The sequence below is a fragment of the Marmota marmota genome, unplaced genomic scaffold (genome assembly GCF_001458135.2).
Source record: "Marmota marmota marmota unplaced genomic scaffold, marMar, whole genome shotgun sequence".
Lineage (NCBI taxonomy): Eukaryota > Metazoa > Chordata > Mammalia > Rodentia > Sciuridae > Marmota > Marmota marmota.
This window is the reverse complement of record NW_026000093.1, coordinates 12950831-12967869: the sequence shown is the minus strand read 5'-3', so window position 1 is coordinate 12967869 and position 17039 is coordinate 12950831. Positions and strand designations below refer to the sequence as shown.

At 36.6% G+C, this 17039-nt stretch overlaps 2 protein-coding genes across 19 annotated transcripts in view; one reads left to right on the top strand and one right to left on the bottom strand.

The window, feature by feature from the left end:
- Nucleotides 1-224: 224 nt before the first annotated feature.
- Nucleotides 225-14741, bottom strand: Cops5 (COP9 signalosome subunit 5). The gene is made up of 8 exons (XM_015485820.2): nt 14282-14741; nt 11911-12145; nt 10647-10775; nt 10019-10084; nt 8819-8904; nt 4906-5017; nt 1326-1474; nt 225-465 (listed from the first exon to the last, which is right to left on the bottom strand). Exons 1-8 carry the CDS (start codon nt 14548-14550, stop codon nt 381-383), a joined length of 1131 nt encoding a protein of 376 aa, XP_015341306.1. The 5' UTR covers nt 14551-14741; the 3' UTR covers nt 225-380.
- A 1898-nt stretch (nt 14742-16639) lies between these two features.
- The window catches only part of Cspp1 (centrosome and spindle pole associated protein 1), a 115244-nt gene continuing 114844 nt past the window's right edge, over nt 16640-17039 (top strand). For 12 of the 18 annotated variants that reach the window (XM_048782966.1, XM_048782962.1, XM_048782965.1 and 9 more), the window contains exon 1: nt 16661-16796. The gene's annotated coding sequence lies outside the window, so the exon portion shown is untranslated. Of the gene's footprint in view, nt 16797-17039 lie in introns of all 18 variants that reach the window. The other 6 variants (XM_048782971.1, XM_048782968.1, XM_048782970.1 and 3 more) reach the window with 2 other exon arrangements.

Sequence of the window (17039 nt, the reverse complement as noted above, 5' to 3'; positions counted from 1 at the left end):
TAAATTTTATTTTTACTAACAGACTGTCAAAAGAAGGTAAAGGCAAAAATCAAAAGTGGTTCTGGCCATAGTATGTCAAATGAAATGCTGAAATTCATTGATTAATTTAGATAGGCAAGATGCTTCAAAAAATAGAAAGGGTCTAATATTTTTTCTTTCATATTCAAGAGCATTAAAGGATACTAGAAAAATAATGCAGTTTCACCCACAAATGAAACAGACAATTTCATTTTATAGAGTTTTATTACAGGATGTTAATATTCAGGACATTTCAGAGCACCTTATACTTCTAATCAGATTTTTGGTAACTGGTTTTAAAAGTATTACTTGAGTATTTTTCCGCATACCAGTTTTCAGGCAAAAGTACTATCAGTGACTGTTTAAGAGATGTTAATTTGATTAAACAGTTTATCCTTAATAACCTGAGACATCAATCCATGGATGGCTTCTATGGTGGTTTTACAGCTGAAAAGAAAAGACATAATGTCACAAACTGAAAATGGTTCAAACATGCATGCACTTCTCCTCTCATGTTTATCTGTACACTTCCAATATTTTCTCAGTTTCATTCATACTCCCAAATCACACCAATCTGAAGTTTACCCTTGTAAATTTTAGACTTCTTCATGTCTTTTAACCCATTTCATTACTTACTAGAACCTTCATACAAGAATGACAATGTAAAATTTGATAAATTCTAAATTGTTAATTTTGTTACTTGTCAGCAGCTTTGGGAAAAGTTCTGTTTTAGAAGACAACTAAAATTATATATTATTACTATATTTATGAAAATATAATAACATACAATGTTATAAATTATATATTAATGACACATTAATCTGTAATTATAGGATTCTAATATTACATAAAGCCTTATCCTTTATTATTTAGAATAATTTAAAAAATAATCCTATGCTTTTCTTTTTTTGGGGGAGTACTAGGGATTGAACCCAGGGCCTCACACAAGCTAGGCAAGTGCTCTACCAGTGAGCTACATCGCCAACACTTTTTTGAGATGGCATTTTATTAAATTGCCCAGATTGGCCTTGAACTTGTGATCACCCTGCCTCAGTCTCTAAAGTGACTGGGATTATAGGTGTGTATCACAACATACAGAACTTTGAGCCTTTAATGTTTTAATATAATGTCTCCTAAATTTTTGAAGTTAAAATCTGCATATGAGAATTCTTCAAAGTCTAATATTTAATATTCAGGTACCATTCTAGTTAAAACTAGGCTAAACTGTAAGGAATTTGAATCTTACTATTATTTTCAAATTTTGAAAGAAAAAATTAGGTGTGAGAATCTTACATATTTACTCTTACCTGTCTCTTGTAGCTTTGGCAAGTTTGTCTTCTGACTTTCGATCATGTGTTTCTAAACCTAACATGAAACTCCCTCGGCCCAGCTGAGCTTCTGACTGCTCTAACTTTTCAGACAAATCAAACACCTGACCAGTGGTATAGTCTGCATTCTGTGGAGAAAATGGCACTGTATCAGGACATAATATGAAACCCACAATTTATAACCGTCTTCACCTAAAAAACTGCTTCTAAATTTAAGCAGTTAGAACATAGATACTTTTCCTTTTACAATTTTAAGATTAAATTTGGAAATTTTCTTTTTGACCACTTAAATATAATATTTGTTGTTATGGGAGGCTTTGAAATTCACAGATCTGAATCTAGGTTCTGGTGCTGCTGCAGATTAGCTAGGAAGCCTGGGGCATGCTTCCTGGTCCTCTTCTGAAAATGGGAAAGGGTAGCAATAATTATTATATAAGACTATTAAGAAAATTAAATGAAGTTTAATATTTATATATAACACTCTTAGAATTGTCCATGGCACCTAGAAAAGGCCTAATAATTGTTAGCTAAACTTTTAGAACTAGTACTTTTGACAATATTTAAAAAACACTTGTTTTAGATTTTGATTATAAAGTTAATAGTTATCATTGAAATTTTAGAAAATGTAGAGTAATATAAAGAAGAAAATAAACCTACCTGTAATCATTGCACCCAGCTATAAATACAATTATATCTTAGAGTAATGCTATATTCTCACATGCATACCTACCATTTGGAAAACTGGTTTATATTATTTTTCTAGAAAATGACATCCTTTTTATAAAGAAAAATTTAAACAGTTACATATGTACAGTTACACTTGGTTATATTTATAATTTTTTAGTTGTAGTGTAAAATATAAAAAAATTCACAAATGCAACTTGCAAAGTATGTTACATTTCTTTCCTAAATCTTTGATAGAAGAGAATGAAGATTAATAAACAACTTGGCAGAAATAAGAACATTATCCTACTTGTTCAATTTTTAAGATGGTATAAGGGAAACAGATTTATCACCTAACATGAGAAGTTATTTGCTGTCATCACAGCTATCAGAGGGCTCTTTAAAATGTTACTTGTTCTTCTAATGATTTTACAAATTTATGATATTGTTAAAAGATACAACTATGTTCATTTTGTCTGGATGTAAGTGGTTTAGGAAATAAATACAGTTTTACACCACAGACTTGGAAAAAAACTCTAAGGCTTATAGACTACTTCATATTCAGATGATTTAGCTACTCAAGCCATGAAAATGTGGGTCACTAGAAATAGCTATTATTAAAACTATAATAAAATATACCCAATTACATTTCTCATTTCTGCTTTTTTTTAAATACCCAATTACATTTCAAATGCATAGAGAATGAACATAAGGAACTAATTTCCTAAATTAGAAAATAACTTTTTTTTTCTGGTAGCTTTTTGGTTATATGCTGTAATTAACTACTTTAGCTGGGAAAAAAAGAGAAGCTGAATACATAATTCTATATTTTTTCTTAAAATGCTATAATTATGTAAAGCCACAAAAAAGGAAAAAATGAAATTTAATTGTTTCCTGATTATTAATATCCTTGTATATGCAGTACTACAATACAGGGATAGCCACAGGTCTGAGTAGGTTGATCTCTTTGCCTTTACACCAATGCTCAGACTGCTCTGGTCTTGAAGTGTTTTCACTGCTTGCCACCAGGTGTCACTTTTGGCTGCTATTAGTACATTTGCCTCTAAGGAAACAACATATATAAAGCATTTAGCAGTGTCTGGCACAAAGGAAACAATGTTTACTTACTACTCTGATCAATCTCTTCTTTCTAATCTACTACTTCTGACCCCTGATGATAAGCAATAAGAACAGAAGCCTTGTCAGAACTGTGTTTACAATCATTGTAAATAGGCTTAAGTGACATTTTTCTGTATACATCAAACCAAAAAAAAAAAAAAAAAATCATTTATTGAGGCTTTATTATATGCCAGGTATTCCACCAATTGCTTTATATTAAGTCCTAAATTTTTCAGTATACTTAATGATGTATATAGTATTATAATTTTACACCTGAGAAAGTCTCAGTCACATTAAATAACTTTCTGAAGGTAATCAGAACTAGTAAAGAAAGTAGCAGAGCTGTTTTCAAATCCAGTTTATTTTACTCCAAACCCCATGGTTCTAATCACTATGTACACTGCACTAAATGAAACAGCCTCCCCCCTGGTGCTGAGAATTGAACCCAAGGCTTCATGTTTTCCAGGCAAGCACTCCTCCACTGAGCCACATCCCCAGCCGAGAAATAGCCTAGTTTTTAAAAAAAGTAAAAAAACTGTTCTTAAGTTCTAAATATAGAAAAAGCTGTTAAGTAAATGTCTTCCTAAATATTTTAGATTTTAGCGATATAATCAGAAAATATTCAGTAGCTAAATATAAGTAGCTATTTTTTGCTGCTCACTATCTGTTGCTTTAAAGCAAGAGTCTTATGATCTCTCTTTCCCCATCTTACTAAGTTCCTGAAGGAGCTGCCTCCACCCCAGCCCAGCACTCACTGAATTCATTCCCTTGGCCTATACAAGGTCTAAGTAGAAGAGCATGTATCCTAAGTAAGTCAGTCAGAAACAATGAGGCTTTGCCTAAGAATAAGCAGGAGTGTGTGTATTTCTGGATTCCCCGCCTCCCGCTTTTTCTTTTTTTTTTTTTAAAGAATTTAACCTTTATTTGTTTGTATGTGGTGCTGCTGAGGATTGAACCAAATGCCTCACCTCGCTAGGCAAACGCTCTACCAATGAGCTACAACCCCAGCCCTTGATTTCCTATTTTGAACATGACAGGGTAAGACTGGGAGATCTGAGGCTAAAGTTGCCATCTTGCTTTCACATGAAACCTGAAACTGAAACTAATCAATAAAACTGAGAGAGAGAAAAAAGCAAGACTTTATAATATTGCTTGAATGCTCTACTCTGAGACTTAGTAACTTATATAACTTTCTTTCCTTTTTTTTTCTGGTGCTGGGGACTGAACCTAGGACCCATAGCATAAGTATGCACTCTACCAGGGAGCTATACTCCCACCATGATTCTCTTTCTTATTTCTGAGTGTCTTATTACTTGAAACCAGAGTCCAAAAGACATCTGATACAACAAATACTTGTATTTTTTCCGCTAGACATCATTTTTTTCCCACATATTTTTTTAAGTTGTAGATAGACATAATACCTTTATTTTATTTATTTTTATGTGGTACTGAGGATGGAACCCAGAGCCTCATACATGCTAGGCTACCACTGAGCCACTAACCCCAGCCCCTCTATACATCCCTTTAAGGCAAGCACAGCAGATCTCACCCTGATCTGGCCACTCTATTTGCCATTTATACTTGGTCTCTCTGACATGAGACAGACCTAAGATTTGCCTAGATTTCTGATCTAGCTCAGCAGTGCAGAATCCCATCCCAACCCTCTTGTTGTGGCCAAGTTGGGTACAGCTTTTCTGTGTAAGGGGGTTTCAAATATTAAACAGCTTTTATAGCTTATATAAAATTCAAATGCATCCCTTACAAGTAGAGTACTCACAGTAAGCAAGCTAGAAGAACTCAGTGTATTCACCCAGTATTTATTCCACAAAAGCTCAAGTAATTTGCGATCCAAAGAGGATTTGAAATATGAGACTTCTAAGGCATAGTATCTATGAAACAAAAGCACAAATTGAATAAGTAAAAAAAAAAAATATTCAATTGTATCATATAGAAGTCATAGCCAAATTTAAGCAAATTATACTTTATATTAAAATAGTCATGTTTTAGTTTTTAGTCTAACAATAAGAGGTAACCATGTATTCTTTTTCTTCAGGGGTGTGATTTCAAATCTTCTATCTACAAAATTTCTTTATTTTATGTTTTCCTTCTGTGAAGCCCAGAAATTTCCAAGAAGTTATTAATAATCAGACTTTCTGAATGATATGTTTGTGTTATTAAGTTTTGTAACTTCCAGCTAACAGCACATAAACTTAATGAGCTGCTTCTTTAGGATTCACTATCATTTTTGTTAGCCTTTTAAAATATACTAAAAGTGACATGTGCACTCCTCATTCTTACCTTTCTAATCCCCTGATTAGGGCCTACTACTTTTTGGAAAAGAAAACTTTAAAAGTATGTTCTAAGAAACTTAAAATAATCTCTACTGCTTCCAAAGGTGCTTAATTTATAATCAGGTTGTAGCAAGGAAAATTTGGTTAATGTCTGAAAAACATACATAATTTAAATGTAACAAAATTTTAACTATCTCAGTAGGTTATGCACATTAGTGGATACAAAGAAGCACAAGAAACTTCTTTATTAGGAACTCACCATTTATACAGAAGAACTGGAATGAATCCAAAAATATTAAATATAATGAAATATGTTGAATAACAGTAAGTGATGCCAAAGTGTATATGTAAAAAGAAACAATTACCAATTGAGTATTCAAGATAATGAGTACTCTTAAAAGGATGTGAAGTGGTCATTTAGAGCTAGAACCAGATGCAAAGCCCTAGGGAAAAGGTTGGACTTTAGGGTAACTCTCACAAGAGTCCACAGTGTGGGGCTGGGATTGTGGCTCAGCAGTAGAGCATTCACCTAGCGCGTGCGAGGCCCTGGGTTTGATCCTCAGCACCACATAAAAATAAATAAATAAAATAAAGGTGTTGTGTCCAACTACAACTAAAAATAAATATTAAAAAAAAAAAAAAAAAAAAGAGTCCATGGTGTGGGTATGTTGAGAACACAGAAGGCATTAGGTAGAGAGCATCATCTATGAAAGGAAACACATGTAAGGGTAATAAGTGAATTGGTTTGGCCAATTTAGCAAGAGGAGAATAATACTGTGAGGGAAACTTATAATGGCATACTGAGGTCCAGTTGCTGGAAGATGTTATGTAAAAGGTCAAGAAATTTATAATTTTTTATTCTTTAGGTACTTTGGACTCATGGAAGGTGTTTGAGTAGAGCAATGATATAGCCAAAGGGAGTTTAAGAAAGTTGATTGTGGTAATACCATTATATGCTAGAGGATAAAAAATGGACGCAGGGGTACCCACAAAGGAAGCCATTGGAGTGGGGCAGACAGGAAAAGATAAAGGCTCAGATTCTTGGGTAGTGGTGCAAAGGATAAAAGTGACATGAACACAATAAAAAAGCACCCCTGGGTTTAATCCCCAGTACCAATAAATAAATTAATAAGTAAATAAATAAATAACCTTTAGTATAAGAAAAAGAAAAGCCAATAAACTGCTAATAATAACCTATCATCAAGTAATTTAGGAAATGTATGTATAATAACCTATGCAAAACGCTTATTCTTTTGATTTGGCACTATGCTTCACTGAATATTTGTCAAAAAATAAATCCATTAATTTACTTGCTCTTATTCTTTCTTATTTAGGAATCAATCCAAAGAGAATGTTTTTGAATATTCTTTTTGGTTCAAAATTCTAGGCAATTTTTGGTTCAAAACTCTAGGCTCTAGCAATGTAGGAACTAGCAAGTAGCTACTCCTCTCTGATAGGCTACTATTTCAGAATATCAAGTGGGGTACTTGTCAAAAGAAACTTATTTAAGGAAGACAAAAGAATGAACCAACAGAAAGAAAAATAGGGAAAGGTGCTGTTAGGTTACAGAAAAAAAATTAATATGAAAATATAATTGTTAATCAGAAAAATGATTAGGAGCAATTTCCTTAAACAGAAATAATTTAAATTCTTTTCAAAAGGTCAAATTAAATGCTTAATCCTAATCATTTAGGGTAGAGGTAGTTATTACAGAAATATGTCAGACATGATTGAAAACCAGAATATTTAAAAACTCAATTTTAGAAAATCTGAATTTTCGAAGAATTTCTAAACAGAAAAATAAGAGCATATGGATAGTCAAGATACTCATTAAAGTTGGGATAAGAGGTGTTTTTTAGTGCCCTCTCTTCTATGTGCCTTGCTGTTTTTTTTAAAAATATTTATTTATTTATTTTAGTTGTAAGTGAACACAGAACCTTTATTTCATTTTTATGTGGTGCTGAGGATCGAACCCAGGGCCTCACGCATGCTAGGTGAGCACTCTACCTCTGAGCCAGAACCCCAAACCTGCCTTGCTGCTTTAAAAGCAAGGCTACAGCAGCAAATAATTCTAATAAAATCCACATGCTCAAGGGGTCAATAATAAGGATGCAAACATATCAGATAGTGACAAGTGCTATGAAGAAAAAGAAAGCAGAGAAAGTAGACACAAAGTGACAGGAAGGTATTATTTTGAGATAGGGTGATCAATGAACATTCTCTGTTAAGGTGACTCTTAAACAGATAGTCAACAATTAAAACAGTTAGGGAGCCATATGGAAATAAGGAAGAATGTTCCAGGTAAAGGAAACAGTAAGTACTAAAGCCCTAAGGCAGAAGCCTGGGGGATACATCTGAGAAACACTAAAGAGATAAGTACTGCTAGATTGAACCATGGGTTCAGTGCTAAGAGAGGAGCCTTGAGAGAGTGTGGACGCTAGACCATATGGGGTTGTGTAGTCTATGGCAAGGCTTAAGGTTCTTATTCTATTTTTTTTAATTGCAGATGAACATGATACCTTTACTTATTTATTTATGTTCTTTACATTTTTATGTGGTGCTAAGGATGGAACCCAGTGCCTTCCACAAGTGGGAGGCGAGTACTCTACCATTAAGCTACAACCCTAGCCCAAGGATCTTATTCTTGGTGAGATGGAAAATCATTCTGAGAAGAAACACAGTCTGACATTTTAGTTTGCCTGAGAAAACAATTTTAAGAGGCAAAATGTATATGCAGTATTAGTTGTGGCTTGGATGAAGGTGACAGGTGATAAGATATATTTAAAAGTTAAAGAAAACTAATTTCACTAGCTTCTTCAACATTAAAACAAAAACCAAAGGCCCAATATTTTGTCTGATAAGTGGATGCTGATCCATAATGATGGTGCAGGGGGAGGAAGAATGGAGGAACTTTGGGGGGTGGGCAAAGAATGGAGGAACTTTGGATTGAGTAGAGGGGAGGGAGAGAAGGAGAGGGAGATGTGGGGGAAAGATGGTGGAATGAGACATACAATATTAACATATGTACAGGTATAACTGCATGAATGATGTGACTCTACATCATGTACAACCAGAGAAATGAAAAGTTGTGTTCCATTTGTGTAAAAAATGGGATCATGGCTCAGTGAAAGAGCACTTGCCTCATAAGTGTGAGGCACTGGGTTTGATTCTCAGCACTGTATATAAATAAATGAATAAAAGTCCATCAACACTAAAAAAATTAATAAAAATTTTTAACATTATCCTAAATCTTCATTTTAAACTATTATTTCAAAACGTGTTATATTATGAAATGCATTTTTGTCAGTCTTTTTCTCATCTGTAAAACAAAGGGCTTGGACTGGATGATCTGAGGTTTCCTGTGATTTTGGATTCAGATATATTTTTTTAGTTACTTACTGTTTGCAATGTACACCAAAGTCTTCTATTTTGTTGAGTGGAATAGTCTGGTATTCAGAAGGTCCTTCATCAGGAGGTTTGTAGCCCTAAACAAAAATAATAACAGAAGATTAAAAAACAAAATAAAATAAAAACCCAAGATAAACTGTTTTTTTTCTCTGCAGCTTTTTATTTATAGGAGCATTAATTTTGGGGAGACGAATATTCAACATAAATACTCTTAAAAAAAAAAATATATATATATATATATAGCTTCTACTTTCTCCAACCCCACTTTCTGGCAATAGGCTGGATTTGGTTTATAGATTAATTTTTTTTTTGACCTTAGGAGATATATACCTATGCATTATCTACTGCAGACTACAAGCTTCCTCCAGAGGAGGGAACTGTCGCTTGCTGTTTCTCTAGTGCCTGTCAGAATGCCATTGTCACTCAAATACTATTAAATAAAGATTACTGACTGGGCGTGGTGGTATACACCTGTAATACCAGTGACTTAAGACGCAGAGGCAGAGGGATTGCAAGTTCAAAGCCAACCTCACCAAAAACAAAGTGCTAAGAAACTCAGTGAGACCCTGTCTCTAAATAAAATATTAAAAAGGGCTGGGGAATGTAACTCAGTGGTTGAGTGCCCCTGAGTTCAATCCTTGATTATCCCCGCTCCCATATAAAGACTGTTTTTCCAGTAAAATTGATAACAAATAACAAATGTATTTTCTTTTTTAAGAGTCAGTTTGTGGTAGTTTGCTACTTTAAACAAACTATTTTAGGACAGAGATACTAGTCACAGCATATCCTTAAAAATAAGCGAAATATTTGGAGTTTAAAAAATTATGACTTAGGGCTGGGACTTTGGTTCAGCAGTAGCACACTTGCCTGGCATGTGTGAGGCACTGGGTTTGATTCTCAGCACCACGTATAAATAAATAAAATAAAGATCTATCAACAACTGAGAGGAAAAAAAAAAAAAAAGACTTATACTATAATCCCAGCAGCTTGGGAGGCTGAGACACAAAGATAGCAAGTTCAAAGCCAGACTTGGTAACAGTGAGTTGCTAAGCAACTCAGTGAGACCCTGTCTCTAAATAAAATACAAAATAGGGCTGGGGATGCGGCTCAGTAACTAAGTGCTCAAGAATTCAATCCCTGGTACTCAAAAAAGAAAAAAACAAATTATGACTTATAATTTTTAAAAATTACCTTTGGGTATGTCCTAAAGGCTCCAAGATTCACTTTTCCTGCAGATATTGTTCTTGTTGGATCAATCTACAAGAAGGATATATTTAACATCTGTCAATACAAATCATTATATACTTCTATTTATTAAAATATTATAAATCTAGAAATACATATGTAACGCTATGCACATACACAATAAATGACCAAACAATATGAAAAAAATAACCAAACCAGAAAGTTTTTTTGAAATGGTTAAACATAGGAATTCCTCACAGGAAATTTAGAGATTACATTTAGTTGACATCATTTAGGATTATTATTTGAGAATTTGCTCATCACTTTTTAAAGGGCTTTTTTTTTTTCCTTTTAGCATTTCCTGCTTACTCTAGTCAAAGAACACTGATGGAATACCTCTGATGAGCTGGGTGCTCAGACATGTGTGCTGATTACCCTCATCTTTTGTGGGTAGGGTGTGAGTTATAGAGATTAAGTAACTTGCTCAAAGCCCCAGTTTTATTAAGAGGTAGAATTCTGATTCAAGTCTTTACAGATTGACACCAGAGCTTTTGCTCTTTACTATACTGTTTCAAGTCTTGTTTTAGTAAATGTTCATGAAGAACTTAATTAAAACTGGTTTAAAAGTACTTACTACCACTGCTACGAATGGTTCTTGGAACTGCTGGTTAAGCATCTGTGTACTAACATCAATCCCAGAAAGCCAGCAGCCATAGCCAGGGTGGCTATGGTACCAGCCAATTGCATTTTCAAGGCGACCAACCTAACAAATGAAGAGGACAAAGGAGCTTGAGGTTTCTGTTTAATTTTCAAGACATTTATTATTTGTTTTATGTAGCACTGCAGTAAACATCAAGCAAAATAATTCTTAGAATATATTGCTTTTGTTAAAAAAGGAGTTATTTGAATAGGTAATATGTGTACAAAGCACAAAACTAACAAAGTACAAGAACAATAAAGGTATTCAGTCTCCTTCCCATCTCTTTTACTTCAGCTGATTTCTACCCCTGTTGCCTACTGCTTACATAGCCTTATAGAGATATTTTTACATACATGTAGTAAATTAATAAACACAGTGACACACAATAGCATGCCATATACAGTGTTTTATACTTTGCTTTTTTACTCAACAAATTATTCTAGGGTTTGCTCTATATAAGTAAATATATAGCTATTTTTTTTAAAGGCTGCCTAAGAAGAATGTACCATCATTTATTTAACTGGTTTTATATTCATGAATATTTAGGTTGTTTCCAAACTTTTTGATTTTTGGTGTTGGGGACTAAACTCAGGCTTTATGTATGCTAAGTATGCACTCTACCACAGAGGTACATTCTCAGCACCCAGACTTATTTTTTAGGTTCTGGGGATTGAACCCAGGGGTGCTTAACCATTGAGTCACATCCCTAGCGCCCCCTGCCTTTTTTTTTTTAATTTAAAATTTGAGACAGGATCTTGCAAATTACTTAGCAGCTAAGACTAGCCTTGAATTTGTGATCCTCTTGCCTCATCCTCCCAAGTTGCTGGGATTAGAGGAGTGTGCCACCATGCCTGGCTCAGACTTTTGATTTTAAACACACATCTGATAATGAATGAGAAATTATTTTGTGTAGGGGTCTATGCTCTAAATCCTTTTTTTCCTCCAGTGCTGGGGATCAAATCCAGGACTCTGAGCATTCTAGGAAAGTGCTTTACTACTGAGCTAGTGCTTTACTACTGAGCTACACCCTCAGTCCCCATGGTATAAATCTTATCATGCTTCTAATCTTATATCATTTTATATAGAAATTGTTGAATTTAAAATATAAAATTTAACGTAAAGAAATAGTTTTCAGTTTAGAAACTCAAAAATCACCTTGAGACTCTGTAGGGACTAAACTTTAAGAAAACATTTTTACCTGTTTGGCGTTTTCTATGTATGCAGCCATGTACTCATATGCAGCAGCCTGAGCATTTACTCGGGTTTCAGTGCCCTCTACAGGCAAAGCAAAACTGTCCATAATGATCATGGTTTCACCGTCCACCTTTCCTAGCATCAAACCCATCACTTCCAAGTTGCCTCCTGATCTGGCATGCATCACCATTTTTAGTAGAGCCAAAGCTGAGATTTTGCAGTATTTAAAGTAATGGTGACTACAAAACAAAATCATGGTGTAATTAATTTTCTTATATAAAGTACAATTTCAAAAGACAGTTTTTGTGAAGATAACAAGTACTGAAGGGATTTACAGAAATGAATGTGGGAAGAAAAAGGGAGTAGAAAAGGAGTTTCTACAGGGCACTAGAAATAATAAACAGGTCATAGTCCTGTACAGTATTCCCCTGTGGGGGAGTCTGAAATAGTTTTTAAATACGTTTAAGAGGGAAAAACATACTTTGAGTAGGCTTTTTCTCCCTTGACTTGGAATCAGCATATTTCTGATTCTGACTCTAGTTGGAATGGTTGTGTCTAACCCTTCTCAGGTGTACCTTCTAGCCTAATGATTATGAACGCGGACTCTAACATCTACCCTAATTTTGGCACTGCCATGCTCTAGCTGTGGTGCTGTGCCAACCATTTAATGTTTGTGCTTCAGTTTTCTTATTTGTATTTCATAGTTGTTAGGATGAAAAAAAGTATATAAAAATACTCAACTTAGTGCCTGACATATACTAAAACCTTAAGTGCTGTTACTAGCATTGTGGTACTCTTGAATAGTTTGTTGAAAGGTGTGGTCTCCCTCTGTGATATCAGCCTCAAAATCAAAACATAGCCCTAGTGTCCCTACTTCTCCTATGACCACTATTCTAGAGTTTGTCATCATTGGATATGAATAAATTCTTGAATAAAAAATATTTTGATATCGCTGATGCAGCTGAAGACAGCTGAAATGAGTATGAGAACCACCGTGAGACAAGCTGATATTTTCCAAATAAACTACATCTACCTAAAATAGAAGATCCTGCCATAGGAGTAAGGAGATAATCAGGCAATCTAACCAGATTGTACAGAGCAGTAAATGTAAATGTCTCTTAAGAAGACTTTGAAGATGCCTGCTCCAAGAAAACAACCAAGTTTAATTCCCAACCTTTGCCAGATTTCAACAACAAGATGAAAGATATGGAGACCTGGTATTGGAAGTCAAGACATAAAATTTTGACTCCACCCTTTACTGGGAAAAAGGGGGGGGGATAATAGTTAATGTGCTCCCATTACATAATTCTAGATCCTTTTAATTTATCAATTCATCTAATCTTCATGACATCACTAATAGGTAGGTTTTATTTCTATATTATAGATAAATGAAGATGGATAAGTTAGTTTCCTAAGGTCAACTAGTTACGTGGCAATTGTGAGATTTGGTCTTAGGTCTATTGCTCATTTAAGAGTTCACTACCTCAGTGTGACCAAGAAGTAAGTTTCTTATGTATTTTCTTATTTGCAAAAAAGGAATGAAAATACAGTATTGAGTTGTCATGCATATTAAATGACATGAAAATCCCTAGCTTAGTGCCTGGCTCATGTTAAATTCTCAATAAACACTGCTAAAATTGAATACGTGGACAATTAGCTAACTCTGAAAAAAACTGTGAGGCTGATAAAGTATGTTCTGCTGTTGACCACATTTCTCCTATCTCCTCATAGATCGGGCCCTTTGTGGTCTTTTTTACTCTCTCCCTAATACAGTGGGGTGAAGAACCCTTTCCTGACTTGTCATTATTTCCAGGGACACATGGATTTTAGTAAGAAGCAAAGAGCCTTAAGCTCTATTTTTATAAATAGTGGCTTAGGTGAACTGGTGAAGCAACATTTTAGAGACTGGGTAGAGACGGTGTGTCTCTGAAATAATTACCAGCAATCAAAAACGATATTATAGGTCTCTTTTCATTTTTGAGACCCTTGTCCTGGTAACTTGATTTCAGCTGCAATCCCCAGTTTGGGATCAGCTGAAGGCCCCAAAAAGATGCATGATGACACCTGGTTCAAGGTAGAGTGTATAGCATATGTGAAAAGATGTTGAAAAGTGTCAATTTAAAGCACCGCTTGTTCTTCATTTACATCCTCTGGTAGTAAATGCATTAAAGAAAGGAGAGTCAAATAGCCCCTCGAGGAGAGGCTTAGGCCTCACTAAGAAGGATAAAGATAGATACAAAGCTCTCGTTCTATTCTCCACTCTCCCGTAAAAAAACAAAACAAGCTCTCCACCCGCTTCGACTCCCACTCTCCCTGGGTCTCTTAAATTCCCGCCATCCCGTCCCTCCCCTGCGTCTCGCCAGGGACCTCCTCACTCCTTAGTCCAGGGTTTCGCCGCCAGGATTTCTTGCTGCTGTTTTTTGTCGTATTTGTAGATTTCATCGATACTCTGGGCTTCTTGCATGTTGTTGGCCAATTCCCAGGTTTTCTGGGCCATACCGCTCCCGGACGCCGCCATCGCCGAGGAATCGGAGAAGTTGTCACTTCCACAACCAAAACGCAACTTTATTTCACTGGGTTTCCAGGTGTGGGCTTCAGACCTTCCCCACCACGGGTGCAAATTCTTACTAGACTCTCGGGGCATCCATGACACCTAACACCGGAGGTGAGGTTGGCACATACCATTCGGAATGGCAGGGGAGACACGTGACTCTTTTGAAACACGACTATGTAAAAAGCGATTACTTTAAAAATTATGGAGAGAGGAAGTCTTGTGGTTGAAAGTAGAAGTTACTTTCTTGGAAAACTGTGTGAATTATGTGTGAATTAGGACAAACACAATGATTCTATTTGAGAATGGTACAGCCTTCCTCACCGGAAGAAGGGCTTGTAACGTTATGCCAGAAACTGGATTTGGCCGTCTCAGTTCTATTGCGCAGGCTCGGCCTCCGACATAGGAAATGTGGGTGGAGCTTTAAGCTGGGAAGCTGGTGAAAGTGTTTTTGTGTGGGTGTAAGGTACCTTAAGTGAAATAAGTTCTTTGAAAGACTGAAAAATAAGAATGCCTTTGAAAAACGAAATGGAAGTAGTTCTGGATTCTAGTTCTGGAGAGGAAAGACAAACATGTCATTATGTTTTAAGATGATTCACTGCACATGCTTAAAATTTTATGGGCTCGAAAAATCCCCCGGCCCCTCGCTTTTAGATGAGCTTTCGCTAGTGATCGAAGGATGTAATGAAAACGCATGGATTTCTAAAGTCATGTTTTTTTTTTTTTTCACGTGTTTAGAAAACTTTATAAATTGTGATCTATTGGTGTTCTGAAAATGTCCAGTACTTAATCTTTTTAGTATTGGGGATTGAACCTAGGGGCTCTTTCCCTCCAGCTACCACCCCAGTCCTTTTTATTTTTCACTTTGAGACAGGTTCTCTCTGAGTTGCTGAGGGTCTTGCTAGCATGCTGAGGACTGGCCAAAGTTGGGAGTCTGTGCTTCAGGAAGGTCTTCCCACGCGCATGCAGCACCATGCAGGCTTCCAGTTTTCCTAGTTTTTGTTATAGGTTACAGTTTGGTCTTTAACAGCATTACGAATTACCTTTGTCCCCGGGTAGAATTAATCTGACCAACCTTTTTTGTTTTCTACAGCAGCTAATAGAAAGCTTGTTTAGTTTGTTAGTTTGTTTTAGGTATTGTACTCTCATCCCTCCATCAACGCTAGATTCTGAGTTTCAAGACGTGGTCTAGGTCTGTGTTCATTGTTTTATCACTAACTACTAGGATGTTTTGGATACAAATTTTGCTGGGAAAAAGCATCACAGCTATTCATAACGGGATCCTTTTATACCTCTCCAGCTTCTTTTAGTACCCACTGAAGCTTTTCATTCCGTCAATGCCAGTACCTTCTCTTTGGCTTAGCAATATAGTTGTGTTCAGCATTGTTTGAAATGCTCTTCCTTTTCTGTTTGGGAGATGATATTAATCTTTAAAACAACTTAGAGATCTCAATCTAGGAACTCTTTCTTTCCAGTAACCATTTTAATCACAGTGACTCTACGTCTCTGTAGTTGCTTCTATAACTGCTTTGTAAGGTATTTGTTTACATGGAGGTTTTCCTTTTCACTGTACGCTTTGCGTTGTATCCGCCACTTCTGTTGTGTGATGTGTGGTGGATAGTTGAAAACAAAATTGACTTTACATCGCAGCCTGAGGTTTTGACATTTTAAAATCACCTTTTGAAAGTAAGTCAGGATAAATTAGGGTCCTATGATACATTAATACCATTAGTTCCACTCTCCTGGGAAGCTAGATATCTCTTTTCTAGTCATACATGTAGCCAGTCAGGATTGGAGTGAACTATGTTGCATGTTGAAAGCCCAGGACACGACGTTTACCACCTGGAGTAGGACTAAATCCTTGGAAAGCTATGTCAAGAGTTTTCCTCTCTCTGCCTTTCAGACACTGATACTGTTCCTTGACCTGACTAGCTAACTCATGGAGTAGGGGAAGGGTGGTTTAGAGAGGCTGTAATCGATTTAGTCTTGGAAGTGGCGCCCACGGTTTAACAGACCCTGAGCATAGCAGGGGAACCTTGATGGCATTGTCTGCAGCCAGGGTACAGGCAAGCCTTGCGAACATCCAGCGGGTTGTGCGGCCTCCGGGACGGCAGGGGGCGACCTCCGCCGCGCGGTGTGCCCCTGCGGCGCCAGTGGAGGCAGGGCCACGCATGGCAGTTGGCGAAAGGCGTGAGGAGGGCTGGGCCAGAGAGGCGGAGCCTGGGTCAGGCGGCCTGTCACACAGTTCCCGCGCCGGGTGGTCGCCGCCGCTTCTTTGGTCTACTGAGAGCCTCGCTGGAGCGTTGTGCGTCTACCCGGACGCGAGCCCGCTCTCCTGAGTAAGAGTTCTTCGGCTGCGGGTGGAGAGCAGGCCCGGCGGGGTGTGACTGACTTGGGATGGGGTGAGAGGGTTCCAGGGCTAGGTTCGCGGCTCCGGGGGGCGGAGGTCGCGTGGCAGCCTGCTGTCGAAGCCAAAGTTACTGGGGCTGGGGTGGGAGTTTCTTTCCGGGTAGGGGTCTCGAACCTGCTGGGTGGGACGGGGGAGGTGATCCGTAGGTTACAGGATATGGGGGGTTTGGGGT

Excerpts from the sequence above, each read along its gene's own strand:
- Cops5 (XM_015485820.2), bottom strand. The coding sequence starts at position 14,550 with ATGCCCCGAGAGTCTAGTAAGAATTTGCACCCGTGGTGGGGAAGGTCT. Across the intron at positions 8,905-10,018 it reads CCTTTAGGACATACCCAAAG|GGCTACAAACCTCCTGATGA; the intron begins GTAATTTTTAAA and ends ATTTTTGTTTAG. Across the intron at positions 1,475-4,905 it reads GTTCTTCTAGCTTGCTTACT|AATGCAGACTATACCACTGG; the intron begins GTGAGTACTCTA and ends TTTTCTCCACAG.